Source organism: Festucalex cinctus, chromosome 18 (genome assembly GCF_051991245.1).
Source record: "Festucalex cinctus isolate MCC-2025b chromosome 18, RoL_Fcin_1.0, whole genome shotgun sequence".
NCBI lineage: Eukaryota > Metazoa > Chordata > Actinopteri > Syngnathiformes > Syngnathidae > Festucalex > Festucalex cinctus.
In genome coordinates, this window is record NC_135428.1 from 3,050,584 (window position 1) to 3,072,252 (window position 21,669).

Sequence of the window (21,669 nt, forward strand, 5' to 3'; positions counted from 1 at the left end):
TTTAATGTACTCTTTGTAACGACAAATATTAAAGTTATAGTCCAACGATTAGCACAACAAAACCGTCCCTACTAGAAAATAAAGCTCATGTCCTGAATTGAGTATATTTATATATTTTGTAAGCACAAATATACACCTGTTCGGTTCCTGTCAAATAAATCGTGAGTACTTACTGTCATTTCCTCCCTATCAGGTATTTGTGCCGCCTTGATAAATATCATGACCACCAACAGAAGGAAAAGGCTACTATCCGTCATCAACTTAAAAAAAAGAGAAATAATGTATCGCAAGAGCGCAAACTCATGTAAACATTATTTGCTAACAGTCGCTCATGTTATGAGCATTTAAATGACAATGCTTTCTTTGTCTTTTATTAAGTCAGCTCCTATGATACACGAAGGGCTTCTTTGTACTCATAACTCACTCTTTATTCTGTTTTCGTTTGACAAAAAGTTTTTGCATTAAGTTTTGCTTTTAATTTGGAGTACCACTGTTTTTTTGTGGTCCCTACTATACATCGAGTTTAAGATTGTGCATGCATCGCAGGCAGTGGACTCATCACATTTCTTCCATGTTGCATCAAGTTGGTTTGCAGACTGCTAGATTAAAATGTAGGCTGCAATACCATGTTCCGTATAATGTCAGAGCTGTGTAGTGGTCACTGGTCAGGTAATGTTAAATTGCTGACAGCTGCTCTAGTATACCACTCTTGTGGGGGCTCACCAGTTTATTATTATTATTTTTTAACACTGTCACCTGACTTTCAGCACTGCCACTTACAGTTTACAAGGCAGGACAAAGTAACTCGCCTCCTCAGCACTTTTATCCCCTTTACAAATACTTTAGTGCTTTAAAGGAAGGAAATGGGCCCCACGGGAACTCGGTGGACTCGGCTGAGTCATGATTAAAGTTTCAACATCAAAAGCTATAGTGAAAGTCACACTTAAAGGAACCAGTTTTATATACGCCACTCGATTTGTCTTAAGTCTGTTGTTTTTTTTTATGGAAAAAAAAAGGTCTGCAACAACAAATAGTCTCTGTTAAATTAATGGTGTAAGTTATCTTTTTTTTTTTTTTTTTTTAATTCAGATCCTGGATTAGACACCATATTGTGCTGGTGTAATCTGGGTTCATCAATAGATTTAACTAACCTTTATTCTCTGTCTGCATGACATAAACGTGGCGCAGAGGAGGTGGCCAAGCTGCAGAAGCATCTGGCCCTGCTGAGGCAGGAGTACGTGAAGATGCAGCAGAAGCTGGCTGATACAGAGAGACGCTGCACTGTGCTTGCTGCTCAGGTGTCCGTCCAAGGCCCCGCCAGCCCGGCATCTGCGGACAGCTTTATTAGCCGTCTTCTGGACATCGTTTCAGGCCTGTATCAGCAGGAACAATACAGGTGGGCAACTTGATTTGATAAAGAAAATGCTTTTATTAGTATTTTTTCCCCCTTATCCATCTGGTTCTGTAGTTTTAGCGTTTTATTTGTGATTGTTGCCAACAATTACATTTTTGGATTTCAAAATTTGAGTGTCTTTGTGTTGTGCCTGCAGTGATTTGAAAGTGAAAATTGCGGGGAATCAGCTCAGTGCCCATAAGTTTGTACTGGCTGCGCGCAGTGATGTCTGGAGTCTTACCAATATGGCCACTACCTCTGAACTGGATCTGTCTGGTAAGTGCCTGTGATACGGATTTACTAGGTGCGTTTCCATTACCCTCAGTTTTGCGCAAAAGGCAAGTTTGGCAAAAGCAAGCTGGTAATGGAAACAAACGGCGGATTTGCGAAAAACCTCTCAAATATTGCGCTCTCATGAGGTGTTTATTGAGACGTGTCAAAATGGAAATTCCAAGATTCCAGCAGTACCTGGAACAATTTGTCGGGTTCAGTGGAAGTTACAATTGTGTGCTGAGAATTCTAAATGGTCTCTCTCTGCCCCTCACTTCATAACATGTCTGCAGACTGCAAACCTGAGGTTGCTATGGCAATGTTGCGCTGGGCATACACCGATGACTTGGAGCTGAGTGAAGACGATGCATTTCTCATTGACTTGATGAAGGTGGCCAATCGCTTCCAGCTTCAGCTGCTCAGAGAAAGGTCAGCCTGTCACAGATATGAAGGGTCCTCTGTTGACGTTTCAAGGTTCTGAACTGAGCTAAAGGCATTCTGATAAATTTTTCATTTGATCATTTTTTTTCAATATTTATCTCTCTCTTTATGGCCTCTTAAGTGTTTTTCAAACAAATGTTTACTGTTATTATGACGACTGCAAAGTTTACGGGGTGCAGCTGCACAAGCCAGCGGGGTTTATTTAATACTAGAGCTGTATGAAGATAATTCTGTGCAGTATAGAAATAGATAAAAAAAACACAATTTATGTTGATGAAATAACAGTAGGTTTGCTTGCAAATTATTTCCCAGTGTCTTATCCTTTTTAGACACGGTAATGTTTATGTTCGTTGTGGTTATCGCTAGGCCTAAATGGCAAACTCCGCCCACAACACATTGCAGCTTTTGTGGGATTTGGTGGGCATTTTAGGAAAATTCACAGAGATACCTGAAGCAAGGAGCCATTGATGTTTATGTGCCGTCAGAAAAAGCCCGAAGTTCTGAGCCTTCATTGGAGCATAGCATTAAAAAAAACAAAAAAAAACATGTAAATACGTCTTTGGGAGCATGGTAATATTTAAAATAGAACGTATTTATACGTTTTTGGGAGCAAAGGACTTGAGTACAATGGTACATTTACATCAATCCTTAGACTTAAAATGTTTGGAATTTGCTAATCATGTTTAAAAAAAAAAAAAGAAGCTAGATTTATCTTTAATTGTGATTGACACAGCTCTTGTATTAGATCTCACTTGAGTGTACAGGTTTACCTTTTGTAGTGTCCAGTGAGCATATTTGACGTACCTACCTGACGCTACATCGGTTTGCTGTGCACGGGACAGGTGTGAAAAAGGTGTCATGTCTTCGGTGAACGTCAGGAACTGCATTCGTTTCTATCAAACAGCTGAGGAGCTAAATGCCACGACTCTGATGAACTACTGTGGAGAGATCATAGCCAGTCACTGGGTGAGTTCCTTACGTTAGGCCAAATCATATTTCTGTGTCCTCTGGATTTTATTTGTATGCAGCACTTCTCCTCCTCCTCATCTCTTCTTCTCTCTCTGTCCTCTCCCCCATCTCTCTCTCTCTCTCTTTCCCCCAAAACGATCCACATATTATGTCTCACTGTTTACAATCCAACAAGCTTGCGGCTTGTAAATCTAATTATTGTTTTTTATTTTTCTAGGATGATCTCAGGAAAGAAGACTTCAGCACCATGAGCGCTCAACTTTTGTACAAGATGATAAAGTCTAAAACGGACTATCCTCTCCACAAAGCCATCAAAGTTGAGCGCGAAGATGTGGTTTTCCTCTATCTCATTGAGATGGATGCTCTGGTCTGTTGCATCTCTTAGCCTATATTAAGCTCTTAATGACGCCCCACTTTAGTGAGCTGTGCTGAACTAGCGCAGTAGAATAAACATCTCTCATTTAGCTATAAACGTTTTTGTTTTTGTTTTTTTGTTGTTAGTTGCCGGGCAAGCTGAATGAACTGGACAACAACGGTGATCTGGCTCTCGACTTGGCACTGTCCCGAAAATTGGAAAGTATCGCCACCACTTTAGTTACCAACAAAGCAGATGTGGATATGGTGGACCAAAGTGGATGGAGTCTTCTGCATAAGGCGATCCAAAGAGGTGTGGCAATTACTAAATCACAGTTCTATGCTTTATTTGATCCAATCTTTATTTTAGCTGTCAATTTTTTATTAACTCAATCACCAGCCATTTTCACTGAAGCAACTCCCTTCGCTCCTGGCTGTTTTTACTGGATTTTGAATATTGTGTTCTATTGCTAGAAAAACATGGAACAGACAAAAAGAAGGATTAGAGCCTCTTCTTTGAAGGGATACAAGACTTATAACTCATTTCCCAGTATTGGATTAGGCATAGTGTATAAGGAATAAAAGTCCATATATCTCTGGCATCTTATTACTTGAATTTTCCTTTAAACCAGTCAAAATAAGAACATACCACGGTGAACGCCATTATCCTGGTCGCGTGATTGTGATGAGCCGGCCTCGTTCTTTTCAATGGGAGTTTCTGTTCAGACTAAAATCCTCAGTACGTCCGGTTTCATGTCATTCCGTCTGGGAGTGGGGCGGTGGGCTCTCCTAATTTGGGCTAAAGCGTGCTTAGCACACGACTTAGCTTAGCCTAGCAGAGTAAAAGTTTACCCGGATGTTTACCGTCCATTCGACTCTCCGGCCGGCTGGGAACAAATCTTCAACATATATTGACATTTTTTTCAGGGAAGAGTTGAAATTAACCATTTCACAGAATAGTTGCTTAGTTTTTCATAAGTCTTGTGTTCCTTTAATCGGGGGAAAAAAAGTATATTTTTTACCTGTCGTTTTACAGCATTTTGCATTAGAATATAGCTGAGTTTCATCATGATACACAAACCTGTTGCAAACCTGGCTAATCTCTAATACTCTGTTACCACCTGCTGGCAGTTTTTTTTTGTAATAATTACCATTGCTTGAAGCAACCTCTTCAGGTCTGTATGCTCTAATTAAAAAACAATATATTAAATAAAAAAAACAACAACAAGAAAAAAACGTATAAATCCGTTCTTGGGACAATGGCAATATTTGAAATAGAACGTGTTTATACGTTATTGGGAGCAAATGAGTTAACCCTCGACAGCCATTGCTACTGCTGCTGCATTCCAAATAACAAACCATCTAAGCCATCCTCCATCACACTCGTTTTCTTCTTTCAGGGGATGAATTTGCTTCAGTCTTCCTCATTCGTCACTCAGCTCAGGTCAACGCCGCCACTGTGGGAGCGGTGGAAACCCCTCTTCACCTCGTTTGTTCTTTTAGCCCCAAGAAACACTCGGCAGACGTGATGAGCGGCATGGCGCAGATTGCAGAAGCTCTGCTCAAGGCTGGAGCCAATCCCAACATGCAAAACAGCAAGGGCAGGTTGGTCGCATTTTTTTTCAATGACCTTGAGTTGGAAAAATATGATTGCACAAGATTGTGAACGTTCAACATGGATCTGTTTCCGGCTTTGTTAGAACTCCCTTGCATGAAGCCGTGTCTTCAGGGAATGAACCAGTGTTCAGCCAGCTACTACAATGCAGACAGTGAGTTACTCTGCTTACAACTTGAATACACATTTTGATTTTGGTATTTGATTATAAACTGCCTTACTACTCTTACTGCTATTACCAAATCACAATTTTATTTCATCCCATTAGGCTCGATTTGGAACTTAAAGACCATGAGGGCAGCACAGCCTTGTGGTTGGCTCTGCAGTATATCACAGTGTCTTCAGACGCTTCCGTAAATCCATTCGAAGATGACACGCCAGTGGTGAACGGCACCTCGTTTGATGAGAACAGCTTTGCGGCACAATTAATCCAGAGAGGGAGCAATGCCGACGCGCCTGACACATCAGCAGGTGTGTAAGGATGTTCTCGTTTTCTGGTAGTTTGTCTTAATTGAGGTGTGCCATTTTCACACACATTTTTCCATGATACTTTTCGCTTTCCTAGGAAACTGCCTAATGCAAAGAGCAGCTCGTTCAGCCAATGAGGCAGCTGCACTTTTCCTTGCCACCCATGGGGCAAAAGTCAACCATGTTAACAAATGGGTGCGTATAAAACTATTACGTGTATTCATGTTGAGTGGAATCCCCATATCACAAATAATTTGTCATATTTTGTTGTTTGGCTAAATTGTGCACGCAGAATTTGGGGTTTGCAGCTTGTAATTACCGTATATACAAGATTGTATAATTTTCTGTAGCACGAAGAGTCTGTCCAATGTAGTCAAATTCAAGCCAGAAACTATTTAGTCTGTGTAAAGTTTTAAAGGAGACTTGTGTATAAACTGCCAATTTAAACTGGTTCTCAGGAGAGAAGGGGGGAAAAAAAAGAGAAACAAAATCGATAGTTTTTCACATCGTCTGATCTCAGTTAATCTCAGTTATCACCATTTTTTTTCTTATTGTTTTGAAGCTACTGTAAATATACCCTGTCAGGTGATTAAAATGTTTAATTGTAATGAATTACATGACTTCAATAGTTAACTCGCGAGTAATCGCAAATTTTATATCTGTTCTAAATGTACAATAGAATTTTGTTTTCCAAGTTTTCCTACTCTTGTTAACATAAAGGTGGAAAAAAGATGAACAAATATAAATATGGCTTTTCATCATTGATACAGTAATTCTATAATAAGTCAAAACATTGAGTTAAAAATAAAATTAAGATGTTCTGTAAAAAACAAGTGTGATATTGATTTGTGTTGTCATTTTCTGCCACTAGATGGCATAATAGCATTTGTAAGGCAGTGACAACAGCTCAGTGGATCTTTTCATATTAAGAGCTGCTCTTTAACATGAAGTAACTTGTGCAATTCTGCAAATATTAAATTGTAAAAAAAAAAACAACTTGACCCCAGTCTCCACCAAAAATATGCACTATTATTAAATTTATTGCTGCTAAATTTTGATGTGGACGTGTCTGCTGCGATTGTGACTGAAATTCCCCCTGTACAGGCTTTCCAAGTAAGGGGCGGTCATTAACCACGCGTTAAAGAAACTTTTAATTAAGTCAAAATTAACACATTAATTTTGACACTCCTATAGTTCTAAACAAACGTTATTTGTCTATTTTTGTGTTTACAGATGAAACAAAATGCAAACTAAGATTGTGACAAACATCCGCTTGTTATTTGGTGATTTGAATATGAATGGCTTGTCTCCAATTTCAGGGGGAAAGCCCTCTTCACACGGCTTGTCGCTTCGGCCTTGCAAGCCTGACAGCAGAGCTGCTCCAGCAGGGCGCGAACCCAAATCTGCAGACGCTGATGGCTCTGCCTGACGACACCCTTGGTGTGGCTTCGCAGACCCCGCTTCACATGGCCATTGCTCACAACCATCCCGATGTGGTCTCGGTCATCCTCGAGCAAAAAGGTCAGCAATTTTGTAATTTTTCTGTCAATGCAGTTTAATGAACATGCAGAGTGAATTAACTTTTTTTTTTTTTCTTTGTGTTGCAGCAAATGCACTTCATGCGTCCAATAATTTCCAGATCATTCCAGACTTCAGTCTCAAAGACAATGTGGACCAGACGGTATTGGGCTTGGCCCTCTGGACAGGTGCAATGAAGTGCAGTTAATAGCTGAAAGTGGTGCAACGGATCATCGTTGAGTCGTGGTCGGTTTGGATCACGCCTGATCCGCGGATTGATTGGTGGTGGTGGGGGGGGGTTGGAATGGGGAGGGGGACACAAAGTGCGCATTCACACACAGTGGATACCATTCGGACATGTCAAGGAAGCCGAAACGTACTCAACGTAACACGCTAAGCCTCACTTCAAAATAAAGCTGCTAGGGGTGTGAATTGCCTAGTACCTGACGATTCGATTCGTATCACGATTCACAGGTCACGATTCGATTCGATACCGATTAATCCCGATACGAATTTATAAGTCGATTGTTGCGATTTTTTTCATTCAAATTTAGAAAATACTAATCAGTAAGCTTGTAGAGTGTAAGATTTATATGTAAATGTATTATTTATTTATCTGAAATTTCAGTCTTATAGAGGTTGTAATCTGTTTCATGTTTGAACAGCATTAAAATAAAATATTAAGGCTTAATGTTCCGTTCATATAACGTTCTTCCATGCACAAGGTGTGAATCCTAAAAAAAAAAAAAATCGATTCTGCCGATTATTGAATCGATTCGAGAATCGCGCGATGTAGTATCGCGATATATCGCCGAATCGATTTTTTTTTTAACACCCCTAAAAGTTACCAAATACAGTAATACATTGACGGCATTGCAAATAGCCTTAGTACACTTTTACTTTGAAGTTCGCACACGTCGAGTTGTGATGGCAAATTGACTTCCCTTTGAGACGTCTCTCGTAGTTGAAATCTCGTAGTCGTCGTAGTTGCGACCAACATCAACACGACGCTATCCCGAACTCGTGCTAAGTCGCTAATTTAGGACGCTAAACCGCTAAATACTGTAATTGCTGGACTATAAGGCGCACCTGATTATTATAAGCCGCACCCAGTACTTTTCTAAAGAAAAAAAACATTTTGTCCATACATAAGACAAAGTACTATTACTTTTTTTTTCTGATCCAAAAAAAACGATCCGATCCGAGCCGCAACCTTTGTGATCCGTTGCACCAGTAAGGTGAACACTAATGCAGTTGATTCGTAAAGCAAGTACAGGGGGTCTTCGCTATACAGTGGTACTGAAATACAATGTTTTGATGTTGAGAACGGCGCACAGTGCAATAATTTGACACATCAGTGCAAAGAATACAAGCACACAAAGACATGCTCGGTTACTTACAGTTTACAATTTGTTCTAAAGTAATGTCCATGTAAATATTTACTGTAATTCCCAAGTAAACCAAGGACCCACCCTGTATTTGCACTTGTCTTAAACTGGCCAATCTGCTCCTGTCAGGTATGCACACCATAGCAGCTCAGCTTCTGGGCTCAGGAGCGTCCATCAATGACACCATGTCCAATGGACAAACCCTGCTCCACATGGCCATCCAAAGACAGGACAGCAAGAGTGCCCTGTTCCTTCTTGAGCACCAGGCAGACATCAATGTTAGGTAGCTATTTCATCATAAAATGTTTGTGATGCATTTGCATTCATGTCATTTTCTTTAGGACAGTTTGGCTTTTTATTAGATAATTAACACTTGACTTCATTTGCTTTTAGTTTTCATTTTGCTCATTTAAGCAATTAAATGATTTTTTTTTTTTAAGATAGATAAGAGGTAGTTTGAAAAATAAAAAAATAAAAAAATCTTGTGTCACTGTTAGGACCCAGGAGGGACAAACAGCACTGCAGTTGGCCATCAGTAATCAGCTGCCACTCGTAGTGGACGCTATTTGCACAAGAGGAGCCGACATGTCTGTGGTGGATGACAAAGGGGACCCTCCGTTATGGCTTGCGCTGGAGAATGGCTTGGAGGATATTGCATCCACGCTGGTGAGATATGTAAAAAATAAAAGAAGAAAAAATATATATATTTTGATCCAAGTAAGTTACGCTGATGAGTAGCTTTGGCTAACAAATTTGCAGGCAGGCCCTTTTACAAGCTGCACAAAGCTGATTGTGTATCATCCGGTTTCTCATCAACATTTAAAAAAAAAAAAAAAAAAATGTAAATGAGCTTCGCTCTGATTGGGTTGACCTTAATTTGCAGCTTTGCTCTGATTGGTAATTGGCCAAATATGAGCGTCTTGTGGCCATAGTGTCGCTATGACGTTGTGACTGGTGTACACATTCCGGGTTACATTGCTGCCATCGGAATGGAACTCCATCATATATTGACTGATTTCCAGATTCTTAAATGTAACCTGATATTCAATTTATTTCCAGCTATGACTGAAAAACTATTGTAGATAGTCAGATTTCATACATATGGACTTGCATTTGAATAGTAATTTAACAAGAGACAAGCAAAAAAAAAAAAAAAGGTTTAAAATGTAATATTTGCCTTTTCATGTCTTCCAAGGTTCGCCATGGCTGCGATGCGACATGTTGGAGCAAAGGCCCTTCTGGCTGCCAACAGACGCTCTTGCACAGAGCTGTAGATGAGAACAATGAGATCTCAGCTTGCTTTCTCATCCGCAGGTCTGAAACCACACGTTACAACGGTTGGGAAATTTAAGCATGCACACATTTTTATATCGCCAGTGACTGTTTTTGTATATGGATAAATACTCCTTCAATTAACTTGGTTGTTAAATACCTTTCCATATCAAGTTTGAACATTTTAATTTATAAACGTATTATTATTATTCCGATAGGTAGGTTGAACTGAGTCTTTTATGCTCGAAATTATGTATTACATTCACAGTCACGGGCTATCGCATTTTTTTTGGGGGGGGGGGGGGGGGGGTGCAACCAGTCTGCAGATCAGAAAGAGGTCATTCATACTAGGGCTGTGCTATTCATCGAAATTCAATTACAATTTCAATTATGACACTCTACAATTACAAAATCAGCATAGTCATTTAAAAAAATAAAATAAACAATAATTAATACTAATTTTTGAGTTGCTTAAATATATGTATTTGCACCTGTTTAACATTTTAAAATAATTAATTTAATAAATGATTTAGTCCAAAAGAAACTTGCATAATAATATTGTCTTAATCATTTTATTTGTTTTTTTAGTGTTTTTTTTTTGCATTTAAACATTTTCTTGTTTTGCAACAAAAAAAAAAAAAAGTCCAACTGCACAGCGCAAATGCTGCACTCCAACTTCAAATTTTTGACAACAGTTTTTTTTTTAATGTGCAGTATATTCTGTCTGTTATTGTGGATGTAGTTTGCAGGGATGGAAAAACTGACTGCATTGCTGTGAGGTTATTGATGCTCATTAGAGGCAACACTGAACCCTAGTGGTTGCCGGCTTACCTTACAGTTCTGAGGTCATGGGATTGAATCTCGACCTCGACCTTTTCATGTGGAGTTTGCATTTTTCTCCTCTTGCACCGTAGCTTAATTGAAGAATTGAAATTGTCCACAGGTGTGAATTTGTTCTACTTAGTTGATTGGTGCAGGTTGTACCTTGCTTCCTGCCAAAGTCCGGCTGTGATGGACTAAAGAGATTGTGATACGTTGGTTAGAGTGCGTGCCCCTCCCCAATTATGCATCATATCTTATGTCTGTGCCAGTGGTTGCGACGTGAACAGCCCGAGGCGGCCAGGCCCAAATGGAGAAGGAGAAGAAGAAGCCAGAGATGGACAAATGCCTCTCCACCTAGCAAGCAGCTGGGGACTGGAGGAGGTGGTGCAGTGCCTTCTAGAGTTTGGAGCTAGTGTTAATACGCAGGTCAGTCGCAAGGCCGCGTCAACTTCTTTCATATTTGGTCACAAATGAGTGCGTTCGAACAAATGGTCTGTCTTTTTTTTTTTTTTTTTTTTTTCCTCTCCCTCTCTCCCCAGGACGCAGAGGGTAGGACTCCTATCCATGCTGCCATTAGCAACCAGCACAACATTATCATCCAACTCCTGATCTCTCATCCGGACATCCGTCTTAACATCCGCGACCGCCAAGGAATGACACCCTTTGCCTGCGCCATGACGCACAAGAACAACAAAGCAGCAGAAGCGATTCTCAAAAGGGAGCCGGGTGCTGCTGAACAGGTAGGATTGAGAAAATCAGAAAAACACACACAAAAAAAACAGTTTATATGTCTCACCTCTAACTTTGGCCTCTCTTTTCAGGTTGACAATAAAGGGCGTAATTTCCTCCACGTGGCTGTGCAAAATTCAGATATCGAAAGCGTTCTGTTCCTCATTAGTGTGCACGCGAATGTGAACTCACGGGTTCAGGATGCCGCTAAACTCACACCTCTTCACTTGGCTGTGCAAGCTGGATCTGAGATCATTGTTCGAAACTTGGTATAGTCTACATCATTATTTATTTATTTTTTCTCAACATTTTGCCTTGTAGTATATTTGTGACATTGAAAGTTTTTTTTTTTTTTTTTTTTTTTTAACGAAGCATTTTTCCCGTGTGACTCACCAGCTGCTTGCCGGCGCCAAAGTAAATGAGCTGACCAAACACCGGCAGACCGCCCTGCATTTGGCTGCTCAACAGGATTTGGCCACCATTTGCTCTGTGCTCTTGGAGAACGGCATTGACTTTGCTGCTGAGGATGAGAATGGCAATAACGGTAAATTCCATTCTGAAAATTCAGTCGAAAAAATGTAAATTTTAATTAAATAAATAAATAAATGATAAATCATTACAATAAATAAATAATTGCAGAGGGGGAAAGTGCTTCGAAATGTTTTTTATTTATTTTTTTATTTTTTTTTTTTTTTGAACAAAACTATCCCAAGCTTACAATATTGTGTCACTCAAAACTATTCAAGGGAAGATTATTTAAAATGTTTGGTATTTAAAATGTTTGTTGGCCGAGATGCAAATGTTCCGGACAAAATATCCAGAATGTTCCTAGGAGATGATCATAGGGGTTCCTATCAGTCTCCTAAAACTCTATATAGTTACTTTTATTAATTAATGCTCCTTTATTTCAATTAAACTATAACTAGTTTTATGAATTAATAATAAAACGTTATAAATGTTAGGAGATTGTAGCTCAAAGTGCAACTGAGCGTTTACTTCCTGTGACTGTCTCTGGAAAATGTCATCAATTTTGTGTTGTACTTATTCCACAAAAAAAAAGAAAAAGACTTGTGCTTCAATATAACTCCAAAAACTTTGTGTTGTGTTGTTTCCCCAGCTCTTCATCTGGCAGTGATGCACGGCCGCCTTAACAATATCAGATCCCTTCTCACAGAGTCCAACATTGACGCTGAGGCCTTTAATCTCAGGTACGTTTTTTTGTAATGATATTCAAAGATCGTTGCAGCTAATTGTATTCATTTTTCATTGTTTTGAATGAATAATTCAGGGGTCAGTCACCAATGCACGTGTTGGGCCACTATGGGAAAGAAAACGCTGCTGCCATTTTTGAGTTGTTCCTGGAGTGCATGCCTGAATACCCTTTGGACAAGCCAGATAATGAAGGGAACACAGGTACATAAAACGGATTGAATAATAATTATTATTATTATTATTGTTATTACAGTATTGTATGAATGACACTGATATGTTTTAATTTACAGTTTTGCTCCTGGCCTACATGAAAGGGAACGCCAACCTGTGCCGTGCCATTGTGAGGGCTGGTGCTCGCCTGGGCATCAATAATAATCAGGGCGTTAACATTTTCAACTACCAAGTAGCAACGAAACAGTTGCTTTTCCGCCTTCTTGGTAAGGGAATACCTTTTTTTGTTTTTTGTTTTTGGCCCATATGCCATACAACTTAAGATATTAACTCATTTACTCCCAATAACGTATCAATAAGTTTTTTTTAATGTTCTAAGTGTCCCAAAGACGCATTTATACGTTTATTTTTTATGCTGGTTAGTTATTACACAAACGGCCAGCAGGTGGCAGCAGAGCAAAGGAGATCAACCAGGGCCATGTAGAAAAAAAGCTCAATTACTTACAATTTTAAATAGATTTGTGAAAACTGATGAAATTTAGCTCTCTTCTAATGCTAATTGATGCAAAACGGAAACAGATAGAAACATACTTTTTTTTTTTTTTCCTGATGAAAGAAGAGACTTTAATCTTTCTTTTGGTAGGTTCCATGTTTTTATAGCAATAGAACACAATATTCTGTGGGCCTTGCAAAATCAGTCAAAATCCAGTAAAACAGCCGGGATTGCGAACGGGATTGCGAAATGTGAAAATGGCGGCGAGTGAATGAGTTAAATAAATGCCTTACCTAAAATAGGGACAATTTTTCAGAAAAGGTAATTTTAGAGATAAATGTTAAAACTGTCGGCACGACTGGTTAACATGTCCGCCTCTCAGTTCTAAGGACTCTGTTCGAGTCCAGGCTCCGGCCTTCCTGGGTGGAGTTTGCATGTTCTCCCCGTGCCCGCGTGGGTCTTCCCCGGGTACTCCGGTCTCCTCCCACATTCCGAAGACATGCATGGCAGGTTAATTGGGCGCTCCGAATTGTCCCATGTGTGCTTGTGTGCTGCGATTGGCTGGCAACCAGTCCAGGGTGTAACCCCGCCTACTGCCCAAAGCCAGCTGAGATAGGCCCCAGCACCCCCCTGCGACCCTTGTGAGGAATAAGCGGTCAAGAAAATGGATGGATGGATGTTAATACTGTGACAGCAATAATTTTTGCTCAAAATAATTCTGTTTCCATATAACCAGTATTTGTAAAAATAATCGAAACATACCATAGTCTACAACTTAACTATGCTGATATGGTAAAAGTAAAATATTTACATAAAGTATTTCTATGAAAAACACTTGTTGGCCAATTCCAATCACATGAAAAAAACGTAAGCACAGCGGGCTGCCTGCATGTCAACAGATTTTCTTTGCTCGTAACTGTAAAATGTCACGTTGAGTTGACCATATTCTCTTTAAACTTTGTGCACAGATTGTTTCTCAAACTAATCTTACACGCAGGTACTAAAACGTTGTTGTTGTTGTTTAGATATGCTGTCCAAAGAGCCCCCTTGGTGTGATGGCTCCAACTGCTATGAGTGCGTTGCCAAGTTTGGAGTTACAACAAGGAAACATCACTGGTTAGTACAATGACCTTCCTCCAGTATTTTTCTCGTCATTGTTTTGTTGTCAAAGTACGCTTACATGATGAATCATGTCTCCGCAGCCGTCACTGTGGGCGCCTCTTGTGCCACAAGTGCTCAATAAAGGAGATCCCCATCATCAAGTTTGACTTGAACAAGCCAGTCAGGGTGTGTGACATCTGCTTTGACGTACTAACTCTGGGCGGAGTGTCGTAATGCAGTGGCCTGGATTTATTTTTTTTATTTTTTATTTTTTTCCCCCCACCTGCTCATGCTCGCCAGGTCGGGGCCCCAACTTAGCAGTTACTGGGCACATCATAAGGGACATCAGTAGCAGGACATACTAACACGTGTATTTCGGGCAATTCTGGACCATTGTCTTTATACTACGCCAGCCTTGTGAAAAAAGCGTTCATGTTTTCGTGGAACATTTATTCATTTTGTTGTTGATCAAACTGTCAAACATATAAATGAATAGAAAGCAGTTTAGTGACTGTTGGACGGAGGTAACGTCTTAAGATCAATGTTGTTTGCAATGATTAGTTTGTTTCCCCCCCCCCCAAAAAAAAAATTGTTGCTTCTCACGGTTCATTGCAATTCAATGATGAACATCTTCATTACGAAACCAGAGTTCGGAAGATGTTTATCTGTGGTTAATTATTTCACCATCTACAGATTATGCTGTCACTTGCCCAGAGACAAACATTGATTTATACTCACACACCATCAAAAAAAAAGAAAAAGTCAAATGGCTAAAAATCAGATTCATAAGATCATTGTGAGTTGAACTCTTCCTTTGTGACTGTAATGTATTCCCTTGGATAAATTATTAAATCAATACACTTTGCTAGACTCTGAAGCATAACGTGGACATTTCAATTTCACTTCTTGTGGGGGGAAAAAAATGCCACAATCATCCACAAATATAATCTCCTCGACGAACGAGGTGTTTGAACCGTTATTGATACATTTGGTATGTATCAGTACTGACAAGCAACTCCATCTGAACGCATGTACAATAATTTGTAGCATTTCATGATCATTTTCCTATTTTGGAAATCAGTCAGCGTAATGAGTACATTCCAGTTTTGACTTGGCCATGAGGTCCTTGTCAGTTGTGATGACGGTCCCCACGATGATGCCTCAACACATTTACCGCTTTGTTGATTTTTTTTTCTAAACCTAAAAACAGGTGCACTTTACAAAGATGACGTGACACGTGCGATGGTTTGGCCAGGTGAGAATGATCGGGATGGCCGATTTATTAGCGCGGCCTCTTGAGTATTGTTAAATTGTACAGATAAAATGTGTGATATTTTTGACCACTGCTACCATTTTTCTACTTAATGCAGTTTGTGATTGCCATTGTGACAGACTTCAATCTTGCCTCTGTTAATCTTTTATGCACATTGTAACATCTTTTATGCACATTGTATCGTATCTGTATGCTCAGATATCTAGCCTGTCTCTTCCGAGTGTATCCTTTTAGAGAAAGGAAGAACAACTTTACATAAAGGCCATTTAAAACGACCCCCCCCCCTCCCCACTTGTATTTATTTGTCAGTCAACTGGCATGAGGTACCCGTGTTTCAGCCATCCACAAGATTGTCCATTTTAAACTATTCGACTAACGAGCAAGACACTGCATGTGTCGAGCAGCCATCATATTCCTGCAGGTTGGGATTCTCCGTGGATGGATCTTGCACACAGACACAACGGGATCCACGAGCACCCGTCGAGAACAGTTTTCGAGGAACGCCTGTCCAACTTCTTTCAACTCCACCACTGTTGAAAAAGGAGGGTCAAAAAGTCCGTGACAACTTCCCACCTGTTATACTGTATGTGTCTGTGCTCAAACTATTTATTTACCTCTTGGTGGAGCACCAGACCCTCCCTCCTCTCGCAGGGCTCCACTCCGAGTTACAGGCGGGGAAGTGAAGCATCTCCTCCTCCGTCTCGGCTTTGAGTTGCCGTCCTTTTGCGAGCAATGACTCAACGTACAATAGAAACTCTGTAGGCTTTCCATTTTCGGAATAGAACCGTCCTATGACTAAACCTGGGGGGGAAAAAAGAAAAAAAAAAGTGTTCACATTTTATTGCGGATGTCAGTGGGCGCATTCACCATTCAAAATAACTGAACAGACGCCCCCATTTGTTGTCGATGACAAAGCAGTGTTATTAGAGCTAACGGTTCACAAAACTGATAATTACAGTTCGTCTGGTGAACGAGTAATTGACTATTTCTGTAACCACTAATCTTGCATTGGATGAAAAGTAAGACGAGCTCGCAGTCGTAAATCTTCCTGGCGCCCCGCTAACTGTACTAATGCCAAGCTCCATCTGGAGTGCTCCGCTTTGGCAAGTAAAAGGAGGAAGAGACCAAGTATGGTAATGTGTGAAAGGGGCGCGTCATCTGCGTCGTAAGAAATAGAAAACCTTATTGAAATTGTTTGCAACACAGGTGCTGTATTGAATCTGCATTTCTAAAATACATTTGACATGCTTGTTATCGTGGTTTCCCCTCTTATACATTCAATTTTTTCCATGCCTTTCTTTTCACGTGGTAGAGTCTGAAAATGGCTGGCACAGAAATTAATGGTCAACAGTTACATTGATATTTATGTGCATTTTAACTTAAAGTTGGCTGTTTATTTTATCAAAACATTTTCTTCAATTTAACAGTAGATAGTCTTAAGTTAACATATTTCTTGACACGTCCATGGTCCAACGCTCAAATACAGTCACATTATGGACTCAAATTGTGCAATTAATAGAAAAACCATTTACACACCTACAGTTTGATAGGTCGTCTGGTAAAAGAGCAGCCAGTCAAACAGGGCTACCACCTGCAATGGGGACAAACTGGACACATCATCTGTCAAGCCGCTTTCTGTGAAATCGCCTGTGATGAAGGCCAGCGATGCATCTTTACCTGGGGAAAATAAACGGACGTGCAGCATACTGTATGAACATACTTATGAACCACAAAAACACCTTTTCTGGGGGGGTTACACCGAGATATTTGAAACGGTAGTAATTATGCTCCAAAGTTGCCTCTCAACAATCCTGTTCCTAAAATCTTTTAGTCATCTGGAGGAATAGAAGAAAAAAAATGGTGAACTACATGACTCAGCAGCTATGAGTCTACAGTATGACCTCATCAAGCCAACTGTGTTGTCCTTCGTTAAGACTTACAGTACAGTAGACCTTAGAAAGGGACAAAAAAACAACAACTTATCAATCACTCATTCGATCTGAAGAGGAGCAATAAACCTATTTAAACTTTTTAGATTTACTGTCGACTGTCGCCATTTGTGGGTGGACTGTCCTGGCCCATGAACAGCTAAAACCCATGTTGACACCAGCTGAAATGCATGCAAAAAAATAAAAAAATAAAAAAAAATACACTGACAAATATTAAATATAACTGTTATATGTCTTACTTCATGGAGCTAATCAATGATGTCATTAAAACGATCACCGGTTTTCATAAAAAGCAAAATATCGGCCGATCCAGCTCATTAAATCCAATTACAGCTTTTATTTATTTTTATTTTTTATTGTTAGAATAATGCAAAAAATGTAATTAGTATTCAGATTAAAAAATATGTACTTAAATTGTAAAGGGTTAGTCGAGCAATTTTAAATGTACCTGAAGAGGAAAAGCTATAGAAAATAGCCATTTATATTATGGTAATTACCTGATTTGATATCCAACGCATACCCAGTGTATAAAACGAGGCACACAGTATGTAAGATATGCACATTTTGCAAGCAACATGATTGTAGTAATGCATGACTGGTGCATTCATGCAGTATTAAGTATTATACAAGTATGTTCACGAGACAGCAATGTGTGTCAAAGGCTAACAAGGAAAATCGTAATCACCTGCCATAAAGTGATATGCACCACTTGGACCATAATGCTTGAGGCCATTGTGTACGTCAAACACCTGTCCTAATATTGCCAGGTAAATACCCTTGCTGCCTTCTTCGCCGTCGTACAACGACAATTCTTGGCTGTTCAGGAGCCGCGTCGGTACAGGCCCCTGTGTCGATTTACTTCCTGGGTGTAACGACCACCGGCGAGGAATGAAAAGCGCCGCCAAGGACGCCGCTAGCACTGCCGCCAATGCATAGCAGAGCATGTTGTTTGTCGACGCTATCGTTATTTCCGTTCCACATTTTCATTGAAAACCATTAGCGCCCTCGCAGGTGCTTCCGTGAACGAAGAAGAAAGCGCGCATGCGCAAACGGCTAACGCAAACGACGTTCCAGCCAGGCAAGTCCACGACGTACAGTAAGTCAATGCGGTAGTAGTGTAGGTTAGGAGAGAGATTTGTTGACAGTCCTCTGCGGGCCATACAGGTTTATTCGGCGAAGTCCAGTCGAAGCAGTCATGGGGAACGCGGAGAGCGGCGGCGGCGGAGGCAGCTGCGACGACGAAGACATGGGAACGGAGAGCCCCGGCTCGGCGGAAGACAGCCCGGCCTCTGCGGCCACTGGCGTCGGAGGCACCGGTCCCGGGAGAGGCGGAAGACGAGCGCCGAAGAATGTGTCCGCGCCCACCGGCGGGCCGCCGAGCCCGGCCGTCTTCTTCGAACAAGTGAAACTCAGAGAAGCGGCGGCTCGTATTAGCGACTCGGGAGTCGTCATCCGGGAGTCTGTGCTGGCAGGGAACGAGGGAGTCCTGCTCCGCTGGCTGGAGGAGCGGGTAAACCGAGGAGAAGAATCCGTCAATGTTGAGCAGTTTTGCGAGATGTTGGAGAGCAGGGATGCCCCCAGAGATGAATGCGAAGAGGTACAGTATAAGCTAACACAGGAAATCACTTGAATATCATGTCTGCTTATGTCATGTGCTTATGTCATTCACATGCTGTGCTGTATTTGAGGATGGACCGCACAGTGAGATCAATAATGGAACAATGTAAATATTTACAAGATAATCCACACTGTCAGATGTATTCCATTAAGTAGTTTGCATTGTTGGACCAACTCCACTCTGAGAAGAACTTCATCACAGTCATAACAAACACTGTGAGATAGGGGTGTTAAAAAAAAAATCGATTCGGCAATATATCGCGATACTACAGCATACAATTCTCGAATCGATTCAATAGGCAGCCGAATCGGTTTTTTAACATCCATTTTTGATGGAAAAATATTCAAAAAAAAAACGTCTAACTTTCACACCTTAAGCATGGAAGAATGTTATATTAATGGAACATAAGCCTTAATATTTTATTTCAATGCTGTTCGAACATGAAAAAAGGTTACAACCTGTTTGTTAAATGCAGTGGCTCACAGTTATAAAACTGAAGTTTCAGATCAATAAATAATACATTTTCATACAAATCTTACAGTGTACATGTATAGGTTCACTGAATGGTATTTTCTAAATTTGAGTAAAAAATCGCAACAATCGACTTGTAAATTCATATCGGGATTAATCGGTATCGAATCAAATCGTGACCTATGAATCGTGATACGGATCGAATCGTCAGGTACGAGGCAATTCACACCCTACAGTGTTTCTGGTTTTTCCTTTTCATATTACAACCACCTCTCAGGTTCATATACAGGTAGTGCATATCATCCATGAAAAAAAACACAATCACAATAATAAGCATATTGTTACATTAATACTTTTTATTATACAGTGTTCCCTCGTTTTCCGCTGGGGTTAGGTTCCAAAAAATACCCGCAATAAATGAAATCCGCGAAGTAGTTAGCTTTATGTTTTACAACTCTTATAAATGTTTTAAGGCTCTAAAATCCCCGACCGCACAATTTATACACTTTTTCTCATTGAGGCATTTACATGTTCTCACATTTCTCTCTTGTTCAAACTTTGACAAAGTTCAAACCTTCATAAATTTTATAAAATGGGTATATTACTGTAAAAAAATATGCAAAATTGCACTTAAAAAAAAAATCCGCGAGACCGCGAAAAGTGAACCGCGTTATAGCGAGGGAAGACTGGAAGTTGTTTTTTTTTCTACCACGTATCTTGTCACCTGTGAAACAATTTAAGACTGCACTGGAGCACTGCGATTGGCTGGCGTCCAGTCTCGGGTGGACCCCCGCCTCACGCCCAAAGTCAAGTTGGCATAGGCTCCAGTCCATACGTGACTCTAATGTGGTCAAGCGCTATCAAGCTGGATGGAATGCAATATTCCAATGGGCTGTCATTTTCACCTTTTACTAATCAGGTTTATTGTCAGTGCTGACTGAACTTTGACCACTTTTGTTCAGCCGAAGAATGTGATTGAATGGTCCGATCGGTGAATGTGGTCTTTGGTCTAAATGTAGCTTTGTTTTCATGTATTGTAGATGGAATGTCACTGTGTTCCTGAAAAGCTGGCTCGTGATGAGTCCAGAATGGCAAACTACTATCTGTCTTACCTCTTTCTGTATCAATCTGTTTCAATCAACATGAAGCGTATACTATTTAGTCATAACTTAAAAGCTAAAGGTAGATTAGTTCTACATACTTCTATTATGCACCGTACACCTTGACACATGTATGATATAAAATGTCACAAAGTGCACTGTCTATCTCCGTCTTAGGCCTTTGGACAGTTTGATGCCGAGGGGGATGGGGTGGTGGATGTAGAGAGCATGCTGATTACCCTTAAGAACTCGAATGGAGCTAATCTACGGGGAGAGCTGAGTCATGTGATAAAGCAACTACAGTCGTGCTCCCTAACCCCAGGTATGTGATGCGTTTACTCAATTAAAACACAGTCAGTTGGTTTTTGGACGCATATTCGATGCCACCTGGATTTTCATTGTGCTGTGCTGTCTGCAGGTTTTGTTGACATATTCTCCAAGACTAAAGACAATTTGGGGGCACACGCCTTCAAGATCCTGAAATTTTTGCACAGGAATCATATTCCCAGCAGTGCTATCCCTTTCCCCGTTTTAGACGGCTACAATAGTATTTGCACCATGAGGTCAAGTGTGGTCCAGGACTTCCTGGAGTTCCTCTTGCAGCGGGAAAAAGGTAAACAGCACAATTGAATTGGTTTTAGGTGTGAAAATGTGGAAAACATGCTGGATAGATGGAGCTCTAGATCTGGGTTTGGAGAACCCTGGTTTAAAATATTTGCATAGGCCTTTAAAATGTCACATTTTAACACTTGAAAATTCTACATATCTAGCCTAGAAAATTAGCAGACTTTACCAAATATGCTTCATGTGTGATGATTTTTCACATAATGTTACCATACATTGTTCTCAGGTGCTAAGTCGGGATGTAACGATAACAGCAATATTGTGATATTGCGATATTAAAACTGCTACAATATATTGTCATCATGTCACGATATTAAAATCAGCCCATCTGTTAAAAAAAAAAAGAAAGAAAGAAAGAAAGAAAGTTAGGTTGATTTCCATTTGTGCATTTCTAGCACCCTCTGTTGGTGGCTAGTTT

General features: G+C 40.3%; 4 protein-coding genes across 5 annotated transcripts in view; 2 read left to right on the plus strand and 2 right to left on the minus strand.

Moving 5' to 3' along the window:
* Positions 1–307, minus strand: part of spns3 (SPNS lysolipid transporter 3, sphingosine-1-phosphate (putative)) — a 16,460-nt gene extending 16,153 nt beyond the window's left edge. Inside the window, exon 1 of one of the 2 annotated variants that reach the window (XM_077505689.1) lies at positions 174–307. The gene's annotated coding sequence lies outside the window, so the exon portion shown is untranslated. The remainder of the gene's footprint in view (positions 1–173) is intronic. The other variant, XM_077505691.1, reaches the window with a different exon arrangement.
* ankfy1 (ankyrin repeat and FYVE domain containing 1) overlaps positions 1–15,764 on the plus strand; it is a 16,645-nt gene extending 881 nt beyond the window's left edge. Inside the window, exons 2-25 of the mRNA XM_077505688.1 lie at positions 1,189–1,396; positions 1,551–1,669; positions 1,957–2,092; positions 2,947–3,070; positions 3,291–3,440; positions 3,575–3,740; positions 4,828–5,032; positions 5,128–5,196; positions 5,311–5,513; positions 5,608–5,705; positions 6,830–7,031; positions 7,118–7,216; positions 8,546–8,699; positions 8,914–9,082; positions 9,612–9,730; positions 10,780–10,936; positions 11,050–11,250; positions 11,332–11,508; positions 11,636–11,783; positions 12,357–12,447; positions 12,528–12,652; positions 12,742–12,888; positions 14,141–14,231; positions 14,318–15,764. Coding sequence (XP_077361814.1) covers positions 1,189–1,396; positions 1,551–1,669; positions 1,957–2,092; positions 2,947–3,070; positions 3,291–3,440; positions 3,575–3,740; positions 4,828–5,032; positions 5,128–5,196; positions 5,311–5,513; positions 5,608–5,705; positions 6,830–7,031; positions 7,118–7,216; positions 8,546–8,699; positions 8,914–9,082; positions 9,612–9,730; positions 10,780–10,936; positions 11,050–11,250; positions 11,332–11,508; positions 11,636–11,783; positions 12,357–12,447; positions 12,528–12,652; positions 12,742–12,888; positions 14,141–14,231; positions 14,318–14,450 — 3,491 coding nt within the window. The 3' untranslated portion in view covers positions 14,451–15,764. The remainder of the gene's footprint in view (positions 1–1,188; positions 1,397–1,550; positions 1,670–1,956; positions 2,093–2,946; positions 3,071–3,290; positions 3,441–3,574; positions 3,741–4,827; positions 5,033–5,127; positions 5,197–5,310; positions 5,514–5,607; positions 5,706–6,829; positions 7,032–7,117; positions 7,217–8,545; positions 8,700–8,913; positions 9,083–9,611; positions 9,731–10,779; positions 10,937–11,049; positions 11,251–11,331; positions 11,509–11,635; positions 11,784–12,356; positions 12,448–12,527; positions 12,653–12,741; positions 12,889–14,140; positions 14,232–14,317) is intronic.
* Positions 15,458–18,960, minus strand: cyb5d2 (cytochrome b5 domain containing 2). Its single transcript, XM_077505693.1, has 4 exons — positions 18,124–18,960; positions 17,026–17,166; positions 16,104–16,290; positions 15,458–16,019 (listed from the first exon to the last, which is right to left on the minus strand). Exons 1-4 carry the CDS (start codon positions 18,380–18,382, stop codon positions 15,854–15,856), a joined length of 753 nt encoding a protein of 250 aa, XP_077361819.1. The 5' UTR covers positions 18,383–18,960; the 3' UTR covers positions 15,458–15,853.
* The window catches only part of zzef1 (zinc finger, ZZ-type with EF hand domain 1), a 27,605-nt gene continuing 24,443 nt past the window's right edge, over positions 18,508–21,669 (plus strand). The window contains exons 1-4 of the mRNA XM_077505687.1: positions 18,508–18,534; positions 18,603–19,035; positions 20,805–20,949; positions 21,046–21,240. Of these exons, the coding sequence (XP_077361813.1) occupies positions 18,634–19,035; positions 20,805–20,949; positions 21,046–21,240 (742 nt within the window). The 5' untranslated portion in view covers positions 18,508–18,534; positions 18,603–18,633. The remainder of the gene's footprint in view (positions 18,535–18,602; positions 19,036–20,804; positions 20,950–21,045; positions 21,241–21,669) is intronic.